The 19,821-nt window shown below is 41.7% G+C and overlaps 1 protein-coding gene across 12 annotated transcripts in view; it reads right to left on the reverse strand.

The window, feature by feature from the left end:
• WNK2 (WNK lysine deficient protein kinase 2) overlaps positions 1 to 19,821 on the reverse strand; it is a 114,479-nt gene that overhangs the window by 66,120 nt on the left and 28,538 nt on the right. For all 12 annotated transcript variants that reach the window (XM_074836747.1, XM_074836745.1, XM_074836744.1 and 9 more), the window contains exons 3-5: positions 8,959 to 9,131; positions 7,763 to 7,983; positions 3,932 to 4,089 (exon numbers count right to left, since the gene is read on the reverse strand). In XM_074836747.1, the coding sequence (XP_074692848.1) occupies positions 3,932 to 4,089; positions 7,763 to 7,983; positions 8,959 to 9,131 (552 nt within the window). The remainder of the gene's footprint in view (positions 1 to 3,931; positions 4,090 to 7,762; positions 7,984 to 8,958; positions 9,132 to 19,821) is intronic.

Here is a 19,821-nt window from a genome sequence, read left to right on the forward strand (position 1 = left end):
TAGAGCAATTTCGACCCCTTTAGATGCTATTAGCACCTCCAGTGGTTGCCACCACAACAACTGAGCCCAAGGCAGGGAAATTGAGTCATTTCATTTTATATTTTTAAAGTAACAGCATCAGGAAACTAGACACAGCAATCATTTTTATATTACATTGACCCTCAATTTAAAACACTAAAAATAGTGTTTACATTTCTGGTGCAGAAAAACAGTTTCATCAAAAGTTAAGTAAATTTCTCACTGACAAGCTGAAATACGTGACAACCTTCAGGAGCACTGCACCATTGATCCCTCCATCTGAGGAGGTCAGGGCCAACTTCCACTCCAGTGAGAACCCCAAACCTCACCTAACACTGGCAAGAAAGCAGTCTAAATTCAGCCTCTTGGTTTTAGTCTGTGCTCCAGTTCTATACTATATTTCAGTCTAGTAAAACCCAACGCTAGAATAGCAGCCACATGACTGACCCTAACACTTCACAAAAAGTGATTTTAAAGTTTTTTCATCTGTAAGTTGTCACCGCCCCAGCTAATGGGGCAGACATCACCATCTGGTGATGGCTCAGGACCCCACACCCGAAATTCCTGCACCTCAGTGGCAGCAGCCAGCCCAGTGGTGCCAGCTGGGCGACTCACACGGGTCGAAGCAGGGTCCCTTGCTGCCGCCAGCTCTTCTGCTGATTCAGCTCCTCTAGAGAAGCTGTCGAGCCCACGAGAGAGGTTCCTTCTGGGACAAGGGATCTCCCCCAGGGCTTGCTGCTCTTCTTGCACCCTCACCAAGAGTTCCACCCCCTGCTCCTCCTCCCTGTCTGACAGTCTGTGCAGCTCATGGCATGCAGGGCTTGCTCCCCCTCCACCCGGAGCTGGTTAACCCTTTCCTTGGAATGACAGTAATGCCCATCTTTCCACCTAAGGAATCCCAGTGTCTGCTCCCACTGCTCCTGCCCCGAGTTCAGCTGAAAAACACAGTAAACACACCCGTTGTTCCTGTACCCGACACTTTCTGCTTTAGCTTTCCCTGCTAGACAGTGCTGTTTCAAAAATACCCCTTACAAGTGATAAAGTGGCCTTTCAACAGCTTCTCCACCATTACTTGTTCTTCACAGTAAGCATTATTTTCAATCTCTCTAAAGTTGCTAATACAAGACCAGTTTTACAAAGTTATAATAATTTACCATGTAATCCTCAGCTATGTAAAGGTTATTGCCACAAGAAATGAGTTGGCTCAGGCTTTCATCAGTGTTTAAAAAAATGATTACTTAAGTCTGCAAATTGAAATATAACATCTAATTAGGAATCTTCTGAATAATCATTATTCTTTGCTATCTTGGATATTGCTTTGATAAATGAGGCTTAGGAGTCTTAATTACCAATATTCCAGATGGTTAAGAGTGGCACAGTGTTCCTCTGGGTATGTGGAGCAATGGAAGACATCTATATTATTTGTGACTCTAAAGGCATACACACATACCCAGGTCACATCAGCTAACCACGACGGCAGCTCCACAAACAAACGAGGCACACTGCTCACACAACGCCCATCCAAGGCAGCAGGTAACACATCTTACACTTCTCAAAGCCATTCAGTATCTAGGGTTACAAGACCAGTATCACATTCAGAGACAAGGCCCCAGAGCCTAAAATTAGAAGAGACTCATGTTGTCACCATGTGAAGCTTTAGAGCCCAAGATGTCTCCTACAGTACCTACAAAGATGGCATTTAGAGCACATCCAAAGGACTACGTACCTAAATGGAGCCAACAAGCCTTTGTGCCAAATGAAATAAACTTTTCCTTGTAGAATGATGTGGGATGAGCGGCCATCCTCATAAGGATTCAGGCAAGCAACTCCACTGAGCCATCAAACCCATTTCACTACTTTGAGAAGATGCAGCATGCAATTTCCAGCCAGCCCATGGTGCAGAGCACAATGGCCTCTGGTCAGTAAATCAGCAGCCCCATCCCTGCACGTGCTCCCTTCCCTACAGCACCCTAGGGAGCTGCTCCAGCCGTAGCAATGAAGCTAACTACACTGCTGAGCACCTTCTGATGCCTTTTTTTTTAATTTTTATTTCTGAGTAGTTATGGGTTGAAAGCAACACTAAGAAGAGTTAAACTACCAGAAATCAGGGTTGAAGTCCATTGGGAAAGATTCAGCTTTACCAAGCTACAAATGTCAGTTTGCAACAGTTCATACAGAAATGGGACAAAGCTGCTTCCCCTCTTCAGATGTGTCCTCCTGCTTTCAAAAAGTCATGGCATCTCTCCAGTGTCCAGCAGGAACATCCTACTGTGATACCGACTTCAACTTTTAAACACCGACTCCTGAATTGTTTGCATCCTCCCTCTCCTATCAGGTTAGCATCATCACAGCTGGTTAGCACAGCAGTCTACAAGAGCACCATTCCCAGCATCCCAGTCCTCAGTGGTGGGTAGAGACATATATTGAACAATATAAACTATACCTATAAAAGTTAAATTGCACATAAACCCATCACCTGGCACATGTGAGTGCTTGGGTATCTGATGAAACCATCTCTATACCCACTGTGACAGATTAGCATACAGCAAATCAGAAAATGCAATTCTGACCTCGAGCAGCGTTTGCTGACTGCAGGATTTCACAGAACCATACTTGTACTAGTCTGATTCACTAAAACTCTTTGAGAAGGCAAGTGGTCTTAAGTACCTTTCAAAATCAACCACTTAGTAATAAGTTTTGCTTGGGAAGATTTTTGCTCATAACAAGCAGTTGGATAAGAGGAATACAAACTAATTTTGGGACCACACTTTTGGACACTGAGAGATGGATCCGCTCAATCTACTATGTAAGCCTAACTACTCTTTCTACCTTATAGATCAAAGAAATAAAAGCAACCTTATCTGTAGTTAATCTTTGCAAATTTTAGCGCAGCTTTCTTCTGCGGATTAGCCTCTTCACATCCCAAGCGTGCAGATTGCACTTCCTGGTGATACACGAGTGCTAATCCACACAACACACTATCTTCTTTTGTAGCAACCAGATGGAAGGAAGCTCCTGGGAAAATCTTTGACAAACCAGTCTAACAATCATCCTGAAAAAATACTCCTGTAACTCTTGGTTTCACTTAACCAGGTAGAACAGAATATAACCACAGCTGCCAAAGCCTTTAGCAAGTCTCATTTCTCTGCAGTCAGTGATCTGCAATCTGATAGCATCTTATTGACTCAGGAGTTTTTCAGGCATTTGCAGTACAGCTCATGGAGACAAATACATTTATCATCTGGAGGGGAGAATGTTGGAGAGGGTATTTTATTCAGTGTAGAGATTATTTTAGATTGACTTCTCTTCCAGCCTAACCTCACCTGAAAATGCAGAAAACCCATTTCCATGGTTCCTGTCTGGGGATTACCAGACCTCGCAGAGTTCTAAAGTGCAGATATAAAGCTCCTCTGGCTGACTCCAAAATAGTGCTATCTTTTCCCTTTTATATCTTCAGATAATTTCTTACACATACAGAGAGAATCTGTGCTGGAAATCTGAATCAAACATCCTTCACCATATAAATATTTAGGCTGTAACCTAAAAGTTAGTCCTCTTAGCTTTGTGGGAAACTTGATTGAGTCTGAAAAATCTCCATTTAGAAGGCAAGACTAGAGCAAAGATTTTTCCCTGCTCATTCTTCAAGTTTTATGTATTTTTGGCTGATAGAAACAAAAAGCAGCCACAAAGATTACTGAAAATATTTTATGCAGCTGCAGTACAGTCAAACACAATCCAGCCATGGAATTACAAGCTTACAAATAAACTTGCAACAAGTTTGCATTAACCAGAGCTCAGACACCTCAAATTCTACAACACACTACACATTTCACAGTTCTGACACCTCGCTGAAATCCATTTTGTAAACCTTCAAATTACAAAATGCCAATACAAATTAAGGAGGCTTACTCACACAGGTTACTTTCCGGTAAATTTGAGCAGCATTCTGGCATTCTGAGTAAGGGTATTCTGAGGTAGCCATTTCCAACATGCACATTCCAAACGCATAGACATCCACAGATTCATCGTAGTGTTCCTCATACATTTCCGGGGCCATGAATTCTGGTGTACCTACACAGACATGCACCAAAAGAAAGTAAGTTTTTGATAAAGTCCAAATGGCTTTAACCACAATCTTTTTTGCCTATAAAACCACAATCTTTTTTGCCTATTGTAGCTGTGTAAGGGTGCATGCAAGACTTTTTCAAAAGAGGGAAGCAACTACAATAAGCTCAAGCATTCTCCAGGGAAGAAACCCAAAATCAACACATACACTTAAATATCCATGGCTCCCTGGTAATAATACAAGGGAGAAGAGAAAAAAGCATCAAAATTTCAAAAATGAACGAGAATGAGATATGGCATACTGCCTGATCATACTAGAAGTCATGAAATGTTTTTTCTGTGTGGAGAGAGGAATGTGTACAGAGTTATGAAGGTGAAAAGGAGAGAAGAAACGAGAACCTTCACCTTGTTTTTATCAATGCAAATTTGCATTTTTTTCCCTCTAGAGATATGTAAGAACCACTCGACAGACAGCACTTTGAAAGCAAGTAGTATTACAAATCACCTATAAAGTCATGCACAAAACATTAAACCTAATTCTGTCACTGGTTTAGTGGGACAAATCAATGAGGCTACTCACAGAATAAGGTCCTACTCAACAGGGATTAGGGTGACAGAAATCTGATGAAACTGGATAAATATTTTAAGTGAAGCACTGTACTTACTGCTTCATAATGGGAATTTGCAGCTTTATGGCAAGCAGCAACTTATGCCTGCAGCATTTGCACAAACTACTCTGAAAAGTGTGGTCTTGTAAAGCAAAGGGAAAAAAATTAACACGTCGGTAATTTATTCCAGGAACCATATCTCTTAATGTAATTTATGCTTAGGGGTCAAGACTAATTTATTTCCTTTTTACATTTAGAAAAGATGAAGGAAGAGAGATCAATGCAATCACGTGTTACAGGAGAGGACCTGCAAGCCATGAACACCAGGATGCCAGAAGGAGCACAAGACGTCTCAGACCACATGAAGGACCAGGCCAAACTCTGCCCATCCAGCCCAGCAGCAGCCACCTCCACACCCAAACTGCCCTCCAGGTCCCCAAGGCAGCCTGGCTGTCCCTTGGATTTTTGTTATGGCATCGCTATCAGCAGCAAAAGCACAACTGCAATTAAAGGAACACATGCTGGGAAAAACCAGTTCTCATATGTTTGGGGATTTTTCTTTTTTTAATGGCAACATAAAGGAAGTCTCTCAAAATTAGGGTCTGTCAGTAAAAACTCTGCTTTTGCATATTTTCTGAAGTAGACTTGGCCTAACTCACAAAACAAGCCTTAGCACAAGCATTTTTGCAAAGTGAATTTCACAGAATTCAGGATTGATCTCTCCTTTATGTTCTTTCCACCTGAAAGACACTCATGCCTTCAGCCTCTGTAAATCAGCCAGACCCACATCATGAAAGCTCAACTTAGTGCCCGCTCCTCGGGTTTTTCTCCCAGCTGTCACACAGGCAGTGGCTGCTGCTCTGAAATGGTTAACAACCGCCATAGGGAATGTTTTTTGCAGCTGCTACCTTGTTTTAGAAGGAACAAAACTCAGAGGCAGGAGTGAATCTCATGAGTTATGGAGCATTTAAAGCAAATCTGAAAAAGTGATAGTCTAAGAAGCAAATGAAATTCTTGACACCATTCCAAAATAGCATGAAAATTACATTTCCCCCCCCATCCCTCGAGGGTGGGAAGGAATACATACAAATATTCTTACACAAAACAGACCACCAAAACATAAAGCCACTCAGCATCTATTCAACTCCTCTTGGCAGAAGGAGCTTTGCCCTGGCTCGGCTCCCTGCAGAGATACACTGCAAGGTCAGACGAGCATCAGTGCTGGCACAAACGCAGCAAGGGAAAAACTGGACCTCAGCCATGCTGACTTCATTCAGTTCGAGCCGATGTAAAATTGCAGCTACTAATATTCCTTTAAAGCTACTACATCTACGGAGGGGGCAGAATTACTCATCTCACCAGTGTTTCCAAGCCCTCCTAATTCTTTCCTTGGAGCAGCACTACTCAAAAAAAGATAAGCTTGGTTACATTGCCAAAATGAATGCAGACACCCTGCCATCAGCCTGCAGCCCTTTTCCATACTGGATTTCTTTTAGACAGGAGCATGCTTTGACGGTGTTGTGTAACAACTCATTTTACAAAAACTTGTACTGGTATTACTGATATTAATTCCCAGCATTAGTATTACTGATATTATTCCATTATGTCCCATGGACAATTGTTATACTGCAAAAAAAAAAGTGAAGAAATACTGATCCTCAACAGGAAAAACCCCACCAGTTATTAGAAGTTAAAACCAAGAGAAACTTAAAAGATATAAACCAACATGATTGCATGAAAATCAAGAAGGTTAAGCAGACTCACAAGTAGCCTAGCCAACATATCCAAAATTTCTATCATTTTGACTTCAATGATACTGGGGTCCCCTAAGCATTAAGGTCAATACTCTTAAAGGAGTAATTGTAAAGAATTATTATATCTGAAAATCTGTGATGCTAAAATAATGATTTAAGCAACCACTGCTTGAAAGATAGGATACTATTTTCACATATAGTAAGGGAACAATGATTGTCACTATCAGTTTGCTAACTAATTGCCTAGAATCTAAGTTTCATTGATATTGTAAGCTGAAATATGACCACATGCATGATAATGGCCCCCACTCATAATTTCTCAGGAATTTGCAGCTTCCTAAAACCATCGCCTATAGATCTGAACAAGGGAGATTTGCTATGGAAGCTTGAGTAAAAAAACACACACCATGAAATGTTTGAGAATTCAGGAAGACTTTACATTTATACAGAAAACATAAAATGTAACTTTTGCAAGGAAAAAGCATCCTCCAACAGTCATTCAGAAAACGTCCTCCCAGTTCAAGCAAACCCAAGTTCTAACACTCCTCACACAGGCACCACCTAAGTGCACCAGCTATTGCATAAGCTAGTAGAAATTTCATACCTACTGATTTTAAATTAATTGCAGATGTTGTTTCAGCAGAACTCTGCCAGGACGGTGCCAAGGCAGGGATGAGCTCTGCAGTTGCCTGCAGAAGCAGCCTGTTTTGCTGATGCCCCAGTAAATGGGGATAAGGTGTTGCAGCCAGACCAGCTCCCCTGTGACCTCTCTGCAAAGGAGAGAAGCCCAGCTCCACAGGGCACTACTGCCTCTCCCTTCAGCAGAAGTATCTGTCCCTATCCCAGAATCACTAGAAGCAGAAGCCTTCCCAGGGGCTTCCCCAGGCTGTTGCAGCACTCCCTTGTTCGGGAGAGCAGGGCATTCTTTCTCTTCCCTCTCCTCTTTCTCCTGCCCGCTCCCCCAGCAGGCACTGAGCCTGTTCTCAGGAGGATGATGCACACAAGCTGCTGAGGACCCTTGCTGCTCCTTTAGAAGGAGAGAGGAGAAGGATTTGTGGATACCAAGTAATATTTCAATTACGAAACAAACCAAAAAAGTGGTTTACCATTGCGATACAGAAGGAAGGAGAAAAGGAAGTCATGATACCATTCCCTACTGATTTTTATAGTGGTATAAAGGGAACAGTCACAAAACCACTTTAATCTCTGATACCAACCTACAAGTCAAAAAACCACCAATACAAAATGTGAAAGAAAGATATTAAAAAGACAACCACCATACCAACAGAAGGAAGCCAAGGAGAACAGGAGGATTACCTATCACACTTTTGGCAAACGAAGCTCTCTTGAGGGTTGCCAGACCCAAGTCTCCTATTTTCACAGATCCAGTTGGTCCAGTAATAAAAATGTTGTCACATTTTAAGTCTCTGTGAATTATTGGTGGAGTTCTTGTGTGCAAGAAAAGAAGACCTTTCAGGATTTGCCGGCACCAACTACGCAGGACTTTTGGTTTCATCACTTTAAATCTCTTCAGATACCTAGAGCACAAACATACACAGAAGTGGGTACAAAGAAAATGAAGAGTTATTAGAGATTCTAGGGGCTTTAGCAGCTGAAACTCCATTCTGGATAAAAGCCCCTTATTAGATGTCATAATAGCGGCTCAGAAATATCACAAAATTGAAAGGAATAGATCTTTTCAAAGGGGGAATTAGAGCATTCATTTTTAGCGAGAAAAATAATAAGCATTTCTGGTGCAAATACAACCAAATATTTGCAAGACTAATAGTACAGCAATTCATTATGCAGAAAGCAGCTTTAGAATATGTTTCATATATTCAAATCAGAAGAACACGGAAGTTTAATTTTAACCACAAGGCGTTGACCTCTGTACCATGCACCTGCATTTTTTCCATTTACCTAAAACACTGACTGGGAAGGTACATTTTGGAAAAAATGTAAAGCCTGCTAAAGCACTGGCAGAGTAGCACAATGGATATATGCAATGATGAGCACTGCTCCCATTGGGGCTGAAAATCTGTTCCAGAATTTATGCCAAATGCTTTGTATCAACCTTAACAAGATTGTCAGTACCAAAAGCTATTAATATTATTTAGTAGATAACCTAGAGCACCTTCTGCTTCAAAAAGAGATTCTACCATTCAAGTGCTATTCTATCTGAATTTTCTAACAAAACATGCAAATACAAGCACAAAAGCAATCACAAAAACACACCCTGGCAAATTAAAACATCACAGGCATAAGATAAAACACACCAGAGAACAGCTTCTGGTTGCGTAACTGAAACAGGAGAGCAGGGAAAGGGAGATGGAGGCCAAAATTCTTCCTGTCAGATCAATGCAGTTCAAATGCAGGGACAAATGACAGGCACCAGAGAACAGCTCTATATTTTTTTTTATCTGGAGATGCCTTTTTTCAGAATATGAAAGTAGGATTTTTCTAAAAATTTCCATCGCTATTCTTAGCCTCCTCACCAGGAGCGCAGTACTTACGTCTTTAGTGTTCCAGAGGTCATCAATTCAGTAACCAGCACGATGCATCTTTTGCCTTTTACACAGGATTCCCAGAAGTCATAAAATCTCACAATGTTTGGATGCTGTAGACCTTTCAACATTTCTGCTTCCTCTTTAAATCTCTGCCTCTCTACTTTTGTGAGTTTTCTGTCCTACAATCCAAAATAAGACATTATTAGTAGTGAATAAACAAAAATAAAGGCACTGCACTGCTAGGGTATTCAGAATTTTAGACTTGTTTTATGCTTGTATCAAGAGCAATTATAAAATCTTTTATGCTAGAGATGAGCAGTGTGTACGAACTAGGGCACTCGCCTTGAATCCAGTATCAAGAAGACAAAGACTTGTCTCCGAACAAAGATGTCTGTGCTATTCAACACATTAATATTTCAGGCAACAAACACATCCGTGGCTTGATGGATCAACACACATCTCTATACTGCTTGTTTTGGTTTTGTGAGGCTCGTTACCTGAGAGGTTAACACACACAGGATTTCATTTCCAGGTAAGAGTGTTTCTACCACTAAGCTGCTGCTGTCTGACTGCCACGACTGCTCCTGGGCAGTGATGGCACTGACCACCCTGTGAGGTTCCCCGGCAACAGCACTGGGCTGTGTAGCCTATTTCTGTAGGGACAAATTAAAAACAGTACCACCCTCCAAAAAACCAAACACATTTTTTTATTTGCTTGCTGTTCTGCCTAATTTTACAGGCTTTTCTTTAAAGTTAACAAAGGAAGGATTTAAAGCTGTTCTTCAGCCTCTTCTTAGAGGCTTGGAAATACTTATTTGTTTAGATTAGAAGTGTGAGGCATGTCATGAAGCATTTACCACAAACTCTAGGATGTGAAGTGACCCTGCAAGGAGCACGCAGAACCCCTCTCCTCCTCACCACAGGGTCAGCAGAGGCCTTCGGGGCTGCCTGGACGTCATGAGCAACATGGAGACCCCTACACCAAGCAGCCCAGATGCATGCTCCAGCCTCTTTAGATGATGTGAAAGAGCAAAATGGGAGTTTTACTGAAGACCACACCATGTCACCTGGTTTGTCTCCCCTGGACAGCTGGTTAGGCTGGGAGCACTTCCCTCCACTGCCCTAGAGACAAAGGTTTTCATTCTTTAAAAGGCACAACTGTGTAGCTGTTCTTTCTTACAGAGGCAAAGGCTCACAAACCACTAAGATTAATTAGTTCATACTTTAACCTCAGACATATTCCTTTTCTCAGTTCACTTAAGCACATCTATAAGAACATCTACCTATTGAATTAAATTGGCACCCAGCTGGTTTGTAACCAAGATGCACAGGCATCAGGCCACTGCCATTTTGATAGCCTGCCCTCACCTGCAATAGCAACTCGATATGGGAATGAGAATTTCTGCAGCTACAAACAAGTCAGCTTTACACAGAGACTTCATGAGAGGAAAACCAAGGTTGAAACGATGGTTTGGCTCTTCTTGGAAGACAGAAAACCTGCTTCTCCAGTGGTGTGCGCGTGTGGGGGGAACATTTCCCTTTTACACCATGGCTGCTGAGGAGGTTCTCAGTTTTCTTTACAGCTTATGGAGCAGCATCAGAGCTAACATTGCCCTGAGCAACAGCAGCCACCTGGGCTGGCATGGCAGGGTGCCCCAGGGGGACCAGCGCCAGATCCCCGGGGAGCACCCCATGCCCGGAACGCCAGCAGCCGAGAGCACGGCAGTATTTCTGCTGCGCTGTAGCAACTGCAGTTTTTCTGTGTTTAAAAAAGAGAAAAAAGTGCATGCTGTTCAATGAGCCTGGAATGAAGAGCCTGAGAAGTGCTTTCAAATCCATCACTTCTGCCCCTACTGCTGAGTTTCCTCTTAATTTAAGCCCTGTAGAACAAATCAGACACACTACTATTAAGGAGGAAAAGGAGCAAGCCCTTGTGTGAGACAGGAAGAGCAGAGTGTGGGCTAGCAGAGAAAGGAAAAGGCGGTGACACAGATCCAGCAGTTTTTTAAAAACCTTCTAATTAAAAAAAAGTAATACCATACCCCTTGACTCTCATTTCCAGATTTCTGAGCACTGTGAGAAGTTTTCCACTGCTACTTTAAGGCTAACTTTAAAAAGTATCCTTCAGACATAGCAGACAATCATATTCTGTATATTCTACATATTATCAGTGCCAGATCATTTGGGCTGTTGTCCGAATTCAAAGTATTAAGATGGCAAGCTGGGCAATTGCAACAAAGTGATTCTGGAAGATAAATATGTGTTTTATCTATAACTACAGTATAAAGAACCTGATTTTTTTTTTTTTTTCCCATCAGAATAATAGCTGAGCACCTTTGTCAGAAGAAAGCCTGGGTCCAGTACTAGCACTTGATGGGGAGGCAAAGGCAGGGAAGACGTGCAGGCAGGGCCTGGGGCAGAGCAGCCACCCTTGCCTGCTGTGTTCCCTGCCACAGGAGGAGTCGCCAGCACTGCAAAGGTTCAGACAACCTTCCCTAAATTCCTCCACGCTGAACCTGACACGTGAGTCGTTGGCCAAAGCATCAGCTGTTTCTGAAAGGGCTTAACAGTTGAACTGTTTTCTCCTCTGAAGTAGCAAAAACACCCATTTAACTGCATGACTCAACTGGGGTTTAATCCAAACCCCCAAAAAAATCTTCACTGGGATCACAGGCATTTATTCCCCATCATATAATCCATACAAGGTGAAATATCTTTATGCTGAATGTAAGGGTGTAAACCTGAAATAACCTTAGAACATCAAATTTTAAGATGGGGAATAGGATTCTTTGAAGAGGTCATGCCAAAGAAAGCTAATCCATTTAACTGGATTTAAGGCATCACTTTGCATAACCCAGATTTATCAAAATCTAGGGGAACAAAGCAAGTTTCCAGGTTCATCCAAGGAGTCATCAACCATCACTATCTGCCGCAGCAGATGTTTACAACACTGCACAGCTGAACAAGGAGGTTCAGGGATGCTGAGTTACTGCTCCTCCATAGTTTCACAAGTGCAACAGCAGCATCACACCAAGTTGAGCAACGAGCTTGTCTGTCAGTCTGCTCCACTGCACTTATGGCATTACCGCTATTCTGAGCTTCCTCAAGACATGGGACCTGAATCTTGGAAAACCTTCTTCTCAATATGATCTGGGAGATATCACTATTAGTTTGCAGATATCTACACACTTTGTTTTAAGGCATTCACACTTCATGGCTCTTTCCCTCCTTGCTGGGACACAAAGTCTTAGCTCAGGAGGCAATACTGTAATTCCATTTCAAATAATTGAAAGCTTCTCAGGCCTACTACTTAGCTCAAAGGTTTCTAAAACAAACTTCAATCTTCAGAAGTCCACAGCAATCGCACTGAGCTGGTTCAACTTTCCTAGGCAAACTGAAGTTAAACAGAACCAAGCAAGAAGCAAGACAGCTGCTGGGTTTGTGTTACTGCCAAGAAAGAATCTGTACATTTAACCTGTTTCTCCATCTTAAACTGTGAAAAAAGCTTTAGTACAGACCTCGTTGGTGGCACAGCTTGAATCAGAGCACCAGAGGGAGTGGACAGAGAACAACGAGCTTTCTCACCCTCAGAGCTACATATGTATCAGCTCTGCAAATACACGCACAATGCAATCTCACCGATTGCCTGTTATTTTACTGCAATGCCATAGCTAGACCCACGCCCAGCAGCAATGAAAGCACGAAGTCACACAAAACACAAAAGCAGACAGGAGGTAGCATCCACTGCCATGCAGCCTACAAACAGGCTGGTTTAAAAAGGCATTCCCCAGTGCAGCCGCACTGATCCACGGTCAGCTGCCTTAACCCTGTGCTGAGAAGTTGACATTTTGTCGTTACAGCTACTCTGGGCTCCTGTGGTTGAGTGCTTACGGAGCGCTTCTGCGGGAATAAACCCCAACAGTGAGCATTCACGGTGTCCCTCGGGCACAGCATCACCCCTCACAAACACCGTCCGCTCACATATACAGCCTGTCTGGCTTAGGGCTCCATGATTTCACCTTTCCTATAGATAAATAAGCATTAATTGGGTTGGGGTTATACAATGTATCCTTCACTATGAAGGGCAATCTAACAAACATATGAAACAAGTGGTAAGAAGAGGTTATAAATTGTAAACTACCTTTTCTTCATTAATTTTCCTAGCTTTGCTGTTGCAAATCAGATAACTGCATGGTCAGTTTTAAGCATCAAACCACTGAAATCTATTCTCTTCTTTCTGGAAGGAAGAAATAATTCCCAATTAGTACTTTACAGCCTCGCTCTTGGTAAATTACACACCCATTCAGAGAGACTGGAGTAGAATGATGTTTGCAGCAGGAAGCTACATTAAAGTGAATTTCCTACCTGTAAATCATATTTCTGCTAATCTAACACACATATGCTCTCTGCTTCTCCCTACTCATTGCAGACAGGGCAAGCAAATTCTTCTCTTTGTTAACATAAAATTTATCCCTTCGTTAAGTTCCTTAGTGGGGAACAGCAAAGATGGGAATTAGTAAGTAAATGTGTTAACAAAATGAAAGAGAAAGCTTACAAATTAAATTTCTGGAATGACACCCAAATTAACAGCAGGAACATGTTCTGTTAGTCATCCCCAAGCATCATTTCCTCCAGGTTGTAACATATGGGGCCTGACTAAGACTTTGAAAGTTATACAAGCAAGAGACTGGCTTTCGCCTGAGTCTTTAGAAGATTTCTAACAGATTAAAAACTGAGGTCAAGTTTCTTGCCTACTTACTTTTGAGGGGCTAACAGATTTATTTGGAAATAAACTACATCCTTGTCCCCTGAGGAGAGGGGATCAGATGAAAGAAAGAAATATAAGACCACACAAAAAGATATTTTTTACACAGTAATGCCTATAACCATGTAAGAGCAGGGTTTGAAGCACAGCTGTTACCAAACTAGAAAGCTATGCTGCTGTGCAGTTTCACTGTGTTTAAGTTCCTCCTATTAAGTCCTGAATTTTCAGTAACAAAAAAAAAAAATTAAACTGCTTTAAACATAAGTGGCAGACTTAAGAATAAACTCATGCTCGGTAGAGCCTGGGCCTCTGTACTGCTGGTTTCAGACAGCCAACTGAAGTTCTCCTGCCTCACTCTGAAAAGGCCCTTTACTATTTTGAGAGATCCCTCCTCACAAGTTCACACCGTCTGTTTAGCATGTTACAGCAAAGGACATCTGAAAGCCCTCTCCCTCTCCTGCCCACACGCTTGTACGAGCATGTCTTCCTCCCTGGCACACAACTTGGATATATTAGCTAGACTTCTTGGCTTAGGGACTTGTACTTCTGTGTCCAGCTAGCCTATAAATATTTGGTGGGGTTTTTTTAAATGCTTAAACTCACATAGCTGTATTTAGCGATGGTTATTTAATTTTGCCTAACTAGACAAAGTCCTCATTTTGGAACAGATTAAGGTGTGTTTGGTGAAGCAAGTAGGAGCAGTAGGTCAGCAAACGAGGGAAGGGTTCACCTCTGTCATGCAGAAGCTGTAACATCTCTTACCCACATTAGTGATGAAAAGGAAACTGAAGAGACACTTCTGACACTTGAACAGAAATCAAATATCTACAATCAGCAGAATGAACATCTGTTCATATCATTACTTTTTCACATTTAAGTGCCAAATCTGTACATTTGCTCATGTACTGCAACTATTCTTCTAATCAGAGATTGCCTTGAGATATGAAATCAGCAGTGGGATCCATTGACAGCTTTCTCCTATGTAGCTGTCTGCTGGTTTATGGTGGATTTATGAACAGAAGTGCAGTTCTAGTCTGCCCTCCAGTCACGAGTTTGATAGTGAGATACCCAGCTTGGTGGGAACAGACAGCAGACAGCCCTGACACCCTGCAGTGTAAGCCAAGAACTTGCTTTGCTCTGACAGTGAGCTTAGGTGGTGTTAGCTGGTACCTGCACATGACTATTGATTTGTTAAATTCTGTTTTGTCAGTACTTCCTCTTCAGGGAAGTGTCATGATTTTGCAAAAGTTTTCAAATTTTAAAAATTCAAAGGCTTTTAGAAATAAAGATGAACAATAACACATTTTGGAAGAAAAAAATAAAACCAATCTTTGTATTTAAAATGAAAACTTCTAGTGCAATCACCTTTTGCATTTCACATTAAGACTTGTCCAATCCACTATCAGAGGAATCCAGGATTTCTCCCAAAGACATAACAGAGCAAATGCAGGCTCAGACACACAACAGTTGGGTGTGAAGAGCTTGAGATATTACCGACATAGCTGCTCTCATGTATCAGCTCTATGCCTTTATTATTATTATGCCTATGCTATAGATTTTTAATAGCATTTAGGACCTTTTATTCCCACACCCTGTACATTCAATTATGAGCACATATCATTTAAAGTGATCTTAAAGGAGAAAATCTGCTTTCTGTGAACAAACAGCAGATGCCATTAGACAACTTGCAAATCAGGAAAAAAATTTACAGCTTCATTATGTATCAGCATTCAGCCAACATTCTTCTTCACTAAGTCACCCTCGGTGAAGTTACAGCCTGCTATTTGTTAGCTGTATTAGTGAAGCACAGTGAAGTTTCCCAGTGGTAACTCATTTTACAAATGCATAAAAAGCAGCCCTTACCCCAAGGATGCTCACAATTCAATGAGCAGGAGCTACGAACAGGCTGAGATTTACTTGTCTGAGTTGTTGCTACACATCTAGAGAAAATCAGGAGCTGAATTCAGATCTTGATGGCTAAATCTGGCACTGTAGAAAAGGCTGAGCTTGCTTTTTTGCTGGATGCAAGCACAGCTTGCTACTTTTTAAATTGCTTATGGGATATATCAAAGTCTTGTGGCAGAGGAACGAGGAGATTCACACCTTCTACTGAACATCAGAACCTAAAAAACTTGTCCTGCAAGGTGCACGAGGAAGGGGAATCAACATCTCAAATAACAAATCTCAACTTAAGAGCCATGAGAACATCTAAGAAACCCAACACCATGGGCAGAGACCATGTTTTACGGATGAAAACCTCCCAACACAACTGCACTATGATAACCTATGGTTAAACAAAAAAGTTCTTGTCACAAGCAATTGACTTAATTGCAGGTAGCACCCCATTAACTCTCTTAATTACCAGTGCTTCACAGGTTCCACATAAGCTTGTAATTTTAGATGAAATACCAAAAACAGTTCAGGCTTGCCTCACAAAATGACTTTTTCAAAGGAAGCCATGAAATCAATGTGTGAAAAAAGCTGGACAAACCCTGTGACACCGGATCACTCCGGTCACACAGAAGGAAAACACCAAACCACCAAAAAACATTTTAGATGTCATGAGAATTTGATATTTTCTGGAATTTACTTCTGAACCTAGCATTCATTAAAGTTTATGCAACAGTTTGTGCTATTTTTAAAAAGTGTGTTCCTTCACCTACTTCATGTCATCCATAAACACAGTATTTGGGCATGTAAAATGTCTAACACCACAAGACATAACATCTCAATCAGATAAAGCAAATGCCCATGTGCACATGATCCTGGTCCCGTGTACCACCCGCAGCGGGCTCCTACTTCTGTCTTCATTTCTAAGGGGTTTGGAAGAGCACGAGTTGCAGGCTGGAAGACTCAGAAAGATGCAAATACCTCCAAGTACAATGGCTGATGCCTTTGCAATTTTAATCACTGTGGTTATGAGTTATCCTTGTTTTGGTGCCGGACTTTTCCACACCACACAGCTAGACAAAGGAGGTGTCTCCAGCCATCCCTTGGAGGCTCAGGCCTTCTGGCCTTGACCACAGCAAGAGTGGAAAGAGACATTTCAGTGCTGCTGCCTACAAATCATCTTTGGAGAGCTGAAAATGTGTGGAGGGAAGAGAGGAGATGCCGCTGCCCTCAGAGGGCTGGCGTTCCCCAGTATAACATGGGTATAACATGACAGATAAAATCTGTCTCCAGACCAGTACAGCAGCACAGCGCTTGCACGCAGAGAGAAGCCATCCAATTTTTTTTCTTCTTTCAGCTTCTCTCCTTACTCCAAAGCAATTTTCAAATTAACTTATTTTATGGGTATGAAATCCCCTTCAGTTTCTCTTTGCTATGTGCTTGCTAAGTATAAGTGCTGTCTTTCCTAAAAAAGAGAGGGTGCCGTTCCTCGCCCACCAGGGAGACCCAGCTGGAGAAAGAAGCACTACCACCTTTCTCAGCCTTCTGACATGAACTGAAAACATCACTATTTACCCCACATTACCTTTCAGCATGCAAATGTTAATGCTCCTTTGGCCAATAAGCTTTGCCAGCCAAAATTCACCTAGCATAAAGAATTAGCAGAACGAGGCAAATTTTATTCAGCTCTTCCCTGGCAAATTTAATCTGAGTGTGTCTTGTGTAGCATTCAGTCCTGCCTTTCTAACAGGCAAATATAATTTTAATTCCATTATTGCTACCATTTTCTACCCTGCTATAACCTAGCAATTCCATACTTCAGTTTGTGAACAGAGTGAAATATTCTTACCAGCAAATTAACTATAATCCACCAGTAACCCTAAGTGCAGAATAGGATGCTCAGTTACAGTCACAAACATTCAGAAATCATAAAACCATTTCACTGTAACCTGAGTGCAGCCATATAACATGTACCTACCAGCACTGTAGGTATTCTGAATGGCAAAAATATCTGTCAAAATGGTAAATCTTCTAAGACCCAACGAAACGTTTGCATGACTTTACACTTGCAGGAAAATACTTTGTAAATGATTCAAGTTTTCTTTGCACCAGTAGCAAAGCTGAGCACTAGCTAAATCAGATTAGCTTCTGTCTGCTGACACTTTATGAATGGAAGAACATAAATGTGACATTTATATAATGACTATTAAATGTTTTCACTTCATATTAGTTTTTTATCATTTGTGAAATACGCTAATTTAGAAAAGTCACTTAAAACAAACCATTCCCTTTGGAATGGTTTTATTTAAGCAGAAATGCAGTAGCAGGAACTATATTATCACATTTGTAATGGAGACCATTCGAGTCAGAACATGTTTTCTGCCTCCAAAATTAAGCCCTTGACCTGTGTTGGACTCGCTAGTCAACCACAAGTTAGGCAGTCTCACCAATTCTGGAAGATACCCACTGAACAGGCCTTCACACTTGGTCTCTAATTACAGACTAAGTACATTTATTTTAGGAAACTACCTCAAATATTTCCAAATTCATAAAAAAAAACAAAACAAAACCCCAAAACACCCCAAGGCTCCCCACCAAACCAGACAGCTAGACTAAGAACCATTTAACAGCCCTGCCTGTAGCAGACTGTAGAAAGAGATATTTTCAGAGTTCTTCAAATCATGGTTCTTACACAGAGATGAATACACATTTAATTTGATCATTCTTCTCACAAAAACCACCTCGTGTCACATAAAAGAAGAGTTAAAAGCTATTTCTTCCTTGTTCCTGTCCATCCAAGGCAGCACAATACTTGAAGACCTTAAAACACATCAGCAAAGTGGAGCTGAGCCCAGGAGAGTGCTGAGAACATCAGGAGGTCCCCTCAGTCTTGCTGGCTGGGGCTGCAACAATCACCTCGAGCTCTCTGTGCAGGAGAACAACTTGTACCTTCTGTCTCCTTTACCACCCCAATGACTGCAGCCTTTATTTAGCTGGACATATTTTCTTCCTGCAGAAGAGCTGCCTTGGTGCATAAGCCAGGTGAACAAGGAAAACTTGCCCACGCAGCCTTCAATATAATTCAGCATCTCATAATTTTCCACGTCTCTCTTTTCCACGAAACAAGTAAGACTGAACAAGTGCATGTGTGTCTATGTACGTACACGCTGAATTTAATTATACTGAGGGAAAGGAATATAAAATAGCTAGGCAACAGAAAAGTGATGGGTCTTTGCACAGACCTTTCTTTAATAGTGGCTTAATGGATCCTGGAGAGAAACTTTTCCAGTCCTTCTCTCACATTGTGGCCTGCTGAGCCACCTACACCTAGTCACTTAATTCTTCTGTGCCCATGTTTTATATCTCTAGGACAAAAAAAAGTGTTAAGGAGTTCCATGGTGCATCCTGGAGATCTATGGATAAGCGATACAGTAACCAGCAGTATCCTGAACTCTTCCTCCTCCCAGCTGGCTTCTGTTTTCTGCTAGGGACCTTCTGGGGGAGTTCATCAGAAGAGAATACAGGTAAATAGTCCTCTGACATGACTTGCTCCTTCTGTTTTGAAAAAAAAAAAATCCTTGCAGAGGGCTATATTATAGCAAATACCCAACTTAAACTCCTGCCAGAAAATTCAAGAGTCTCAGAGGCCCCGGAGCTGCCCCAGGAACACTTTGCTCTTGTTCCAGCCCTGCTCCACATGAAGGAAAAAGCCAACAGGCGATCTTTTCTGCTGTATCAACTCAGACTGAAAACAAACATTCCCTGTATGTCCTTGCAACACTCCTGGAAAATAGGGACAGGGACCTTTCACTGCCACAAAGACACTTCGGAGATTAGGGTATCCCAGCTCCTGAACACTTATACAGTAATGGAGTTTGGAAATGTCTTACTTGGGAACCTTTTAAAATGCTGAGAAGAGCTGTCACTTTTTGTGCATTCCTAACACCACTTGACAACCTGTTAGAAAACACTCAAGGGCAAATGCTTCACTCCTGGCCAGGATACAGGAATCAAAGGACATTAACCCATAATGGTTAAGAATTAAGCTGGAAGCATCACATCTGTAACAAGATATTTCCTTTTTCTTTACCCTCCTGCAAAGCTTGATATTCTATAGCCCTGCCCAAAAGAATAACACTAGCTTGTCAGCTAAAACATACTAACAGCTAAAAATTTAACTTCCCATCCCTTGAACAGCAAAGCATGAAAGGGCA

Source organism: Strix aluco, chromosome 11 (genome assembly GCF_031877795.1).
Source record: "Strix aluco isolate bStrAlu1 chromosome 11, bStrAlu1.hap1, whole genome shotgun sequence".
Taxonomy (NCBI): Eukaryota; Metazoa; Chordata; class Aves; order Strigiformes; family Strigidae; genus Strix; species Strix aluco.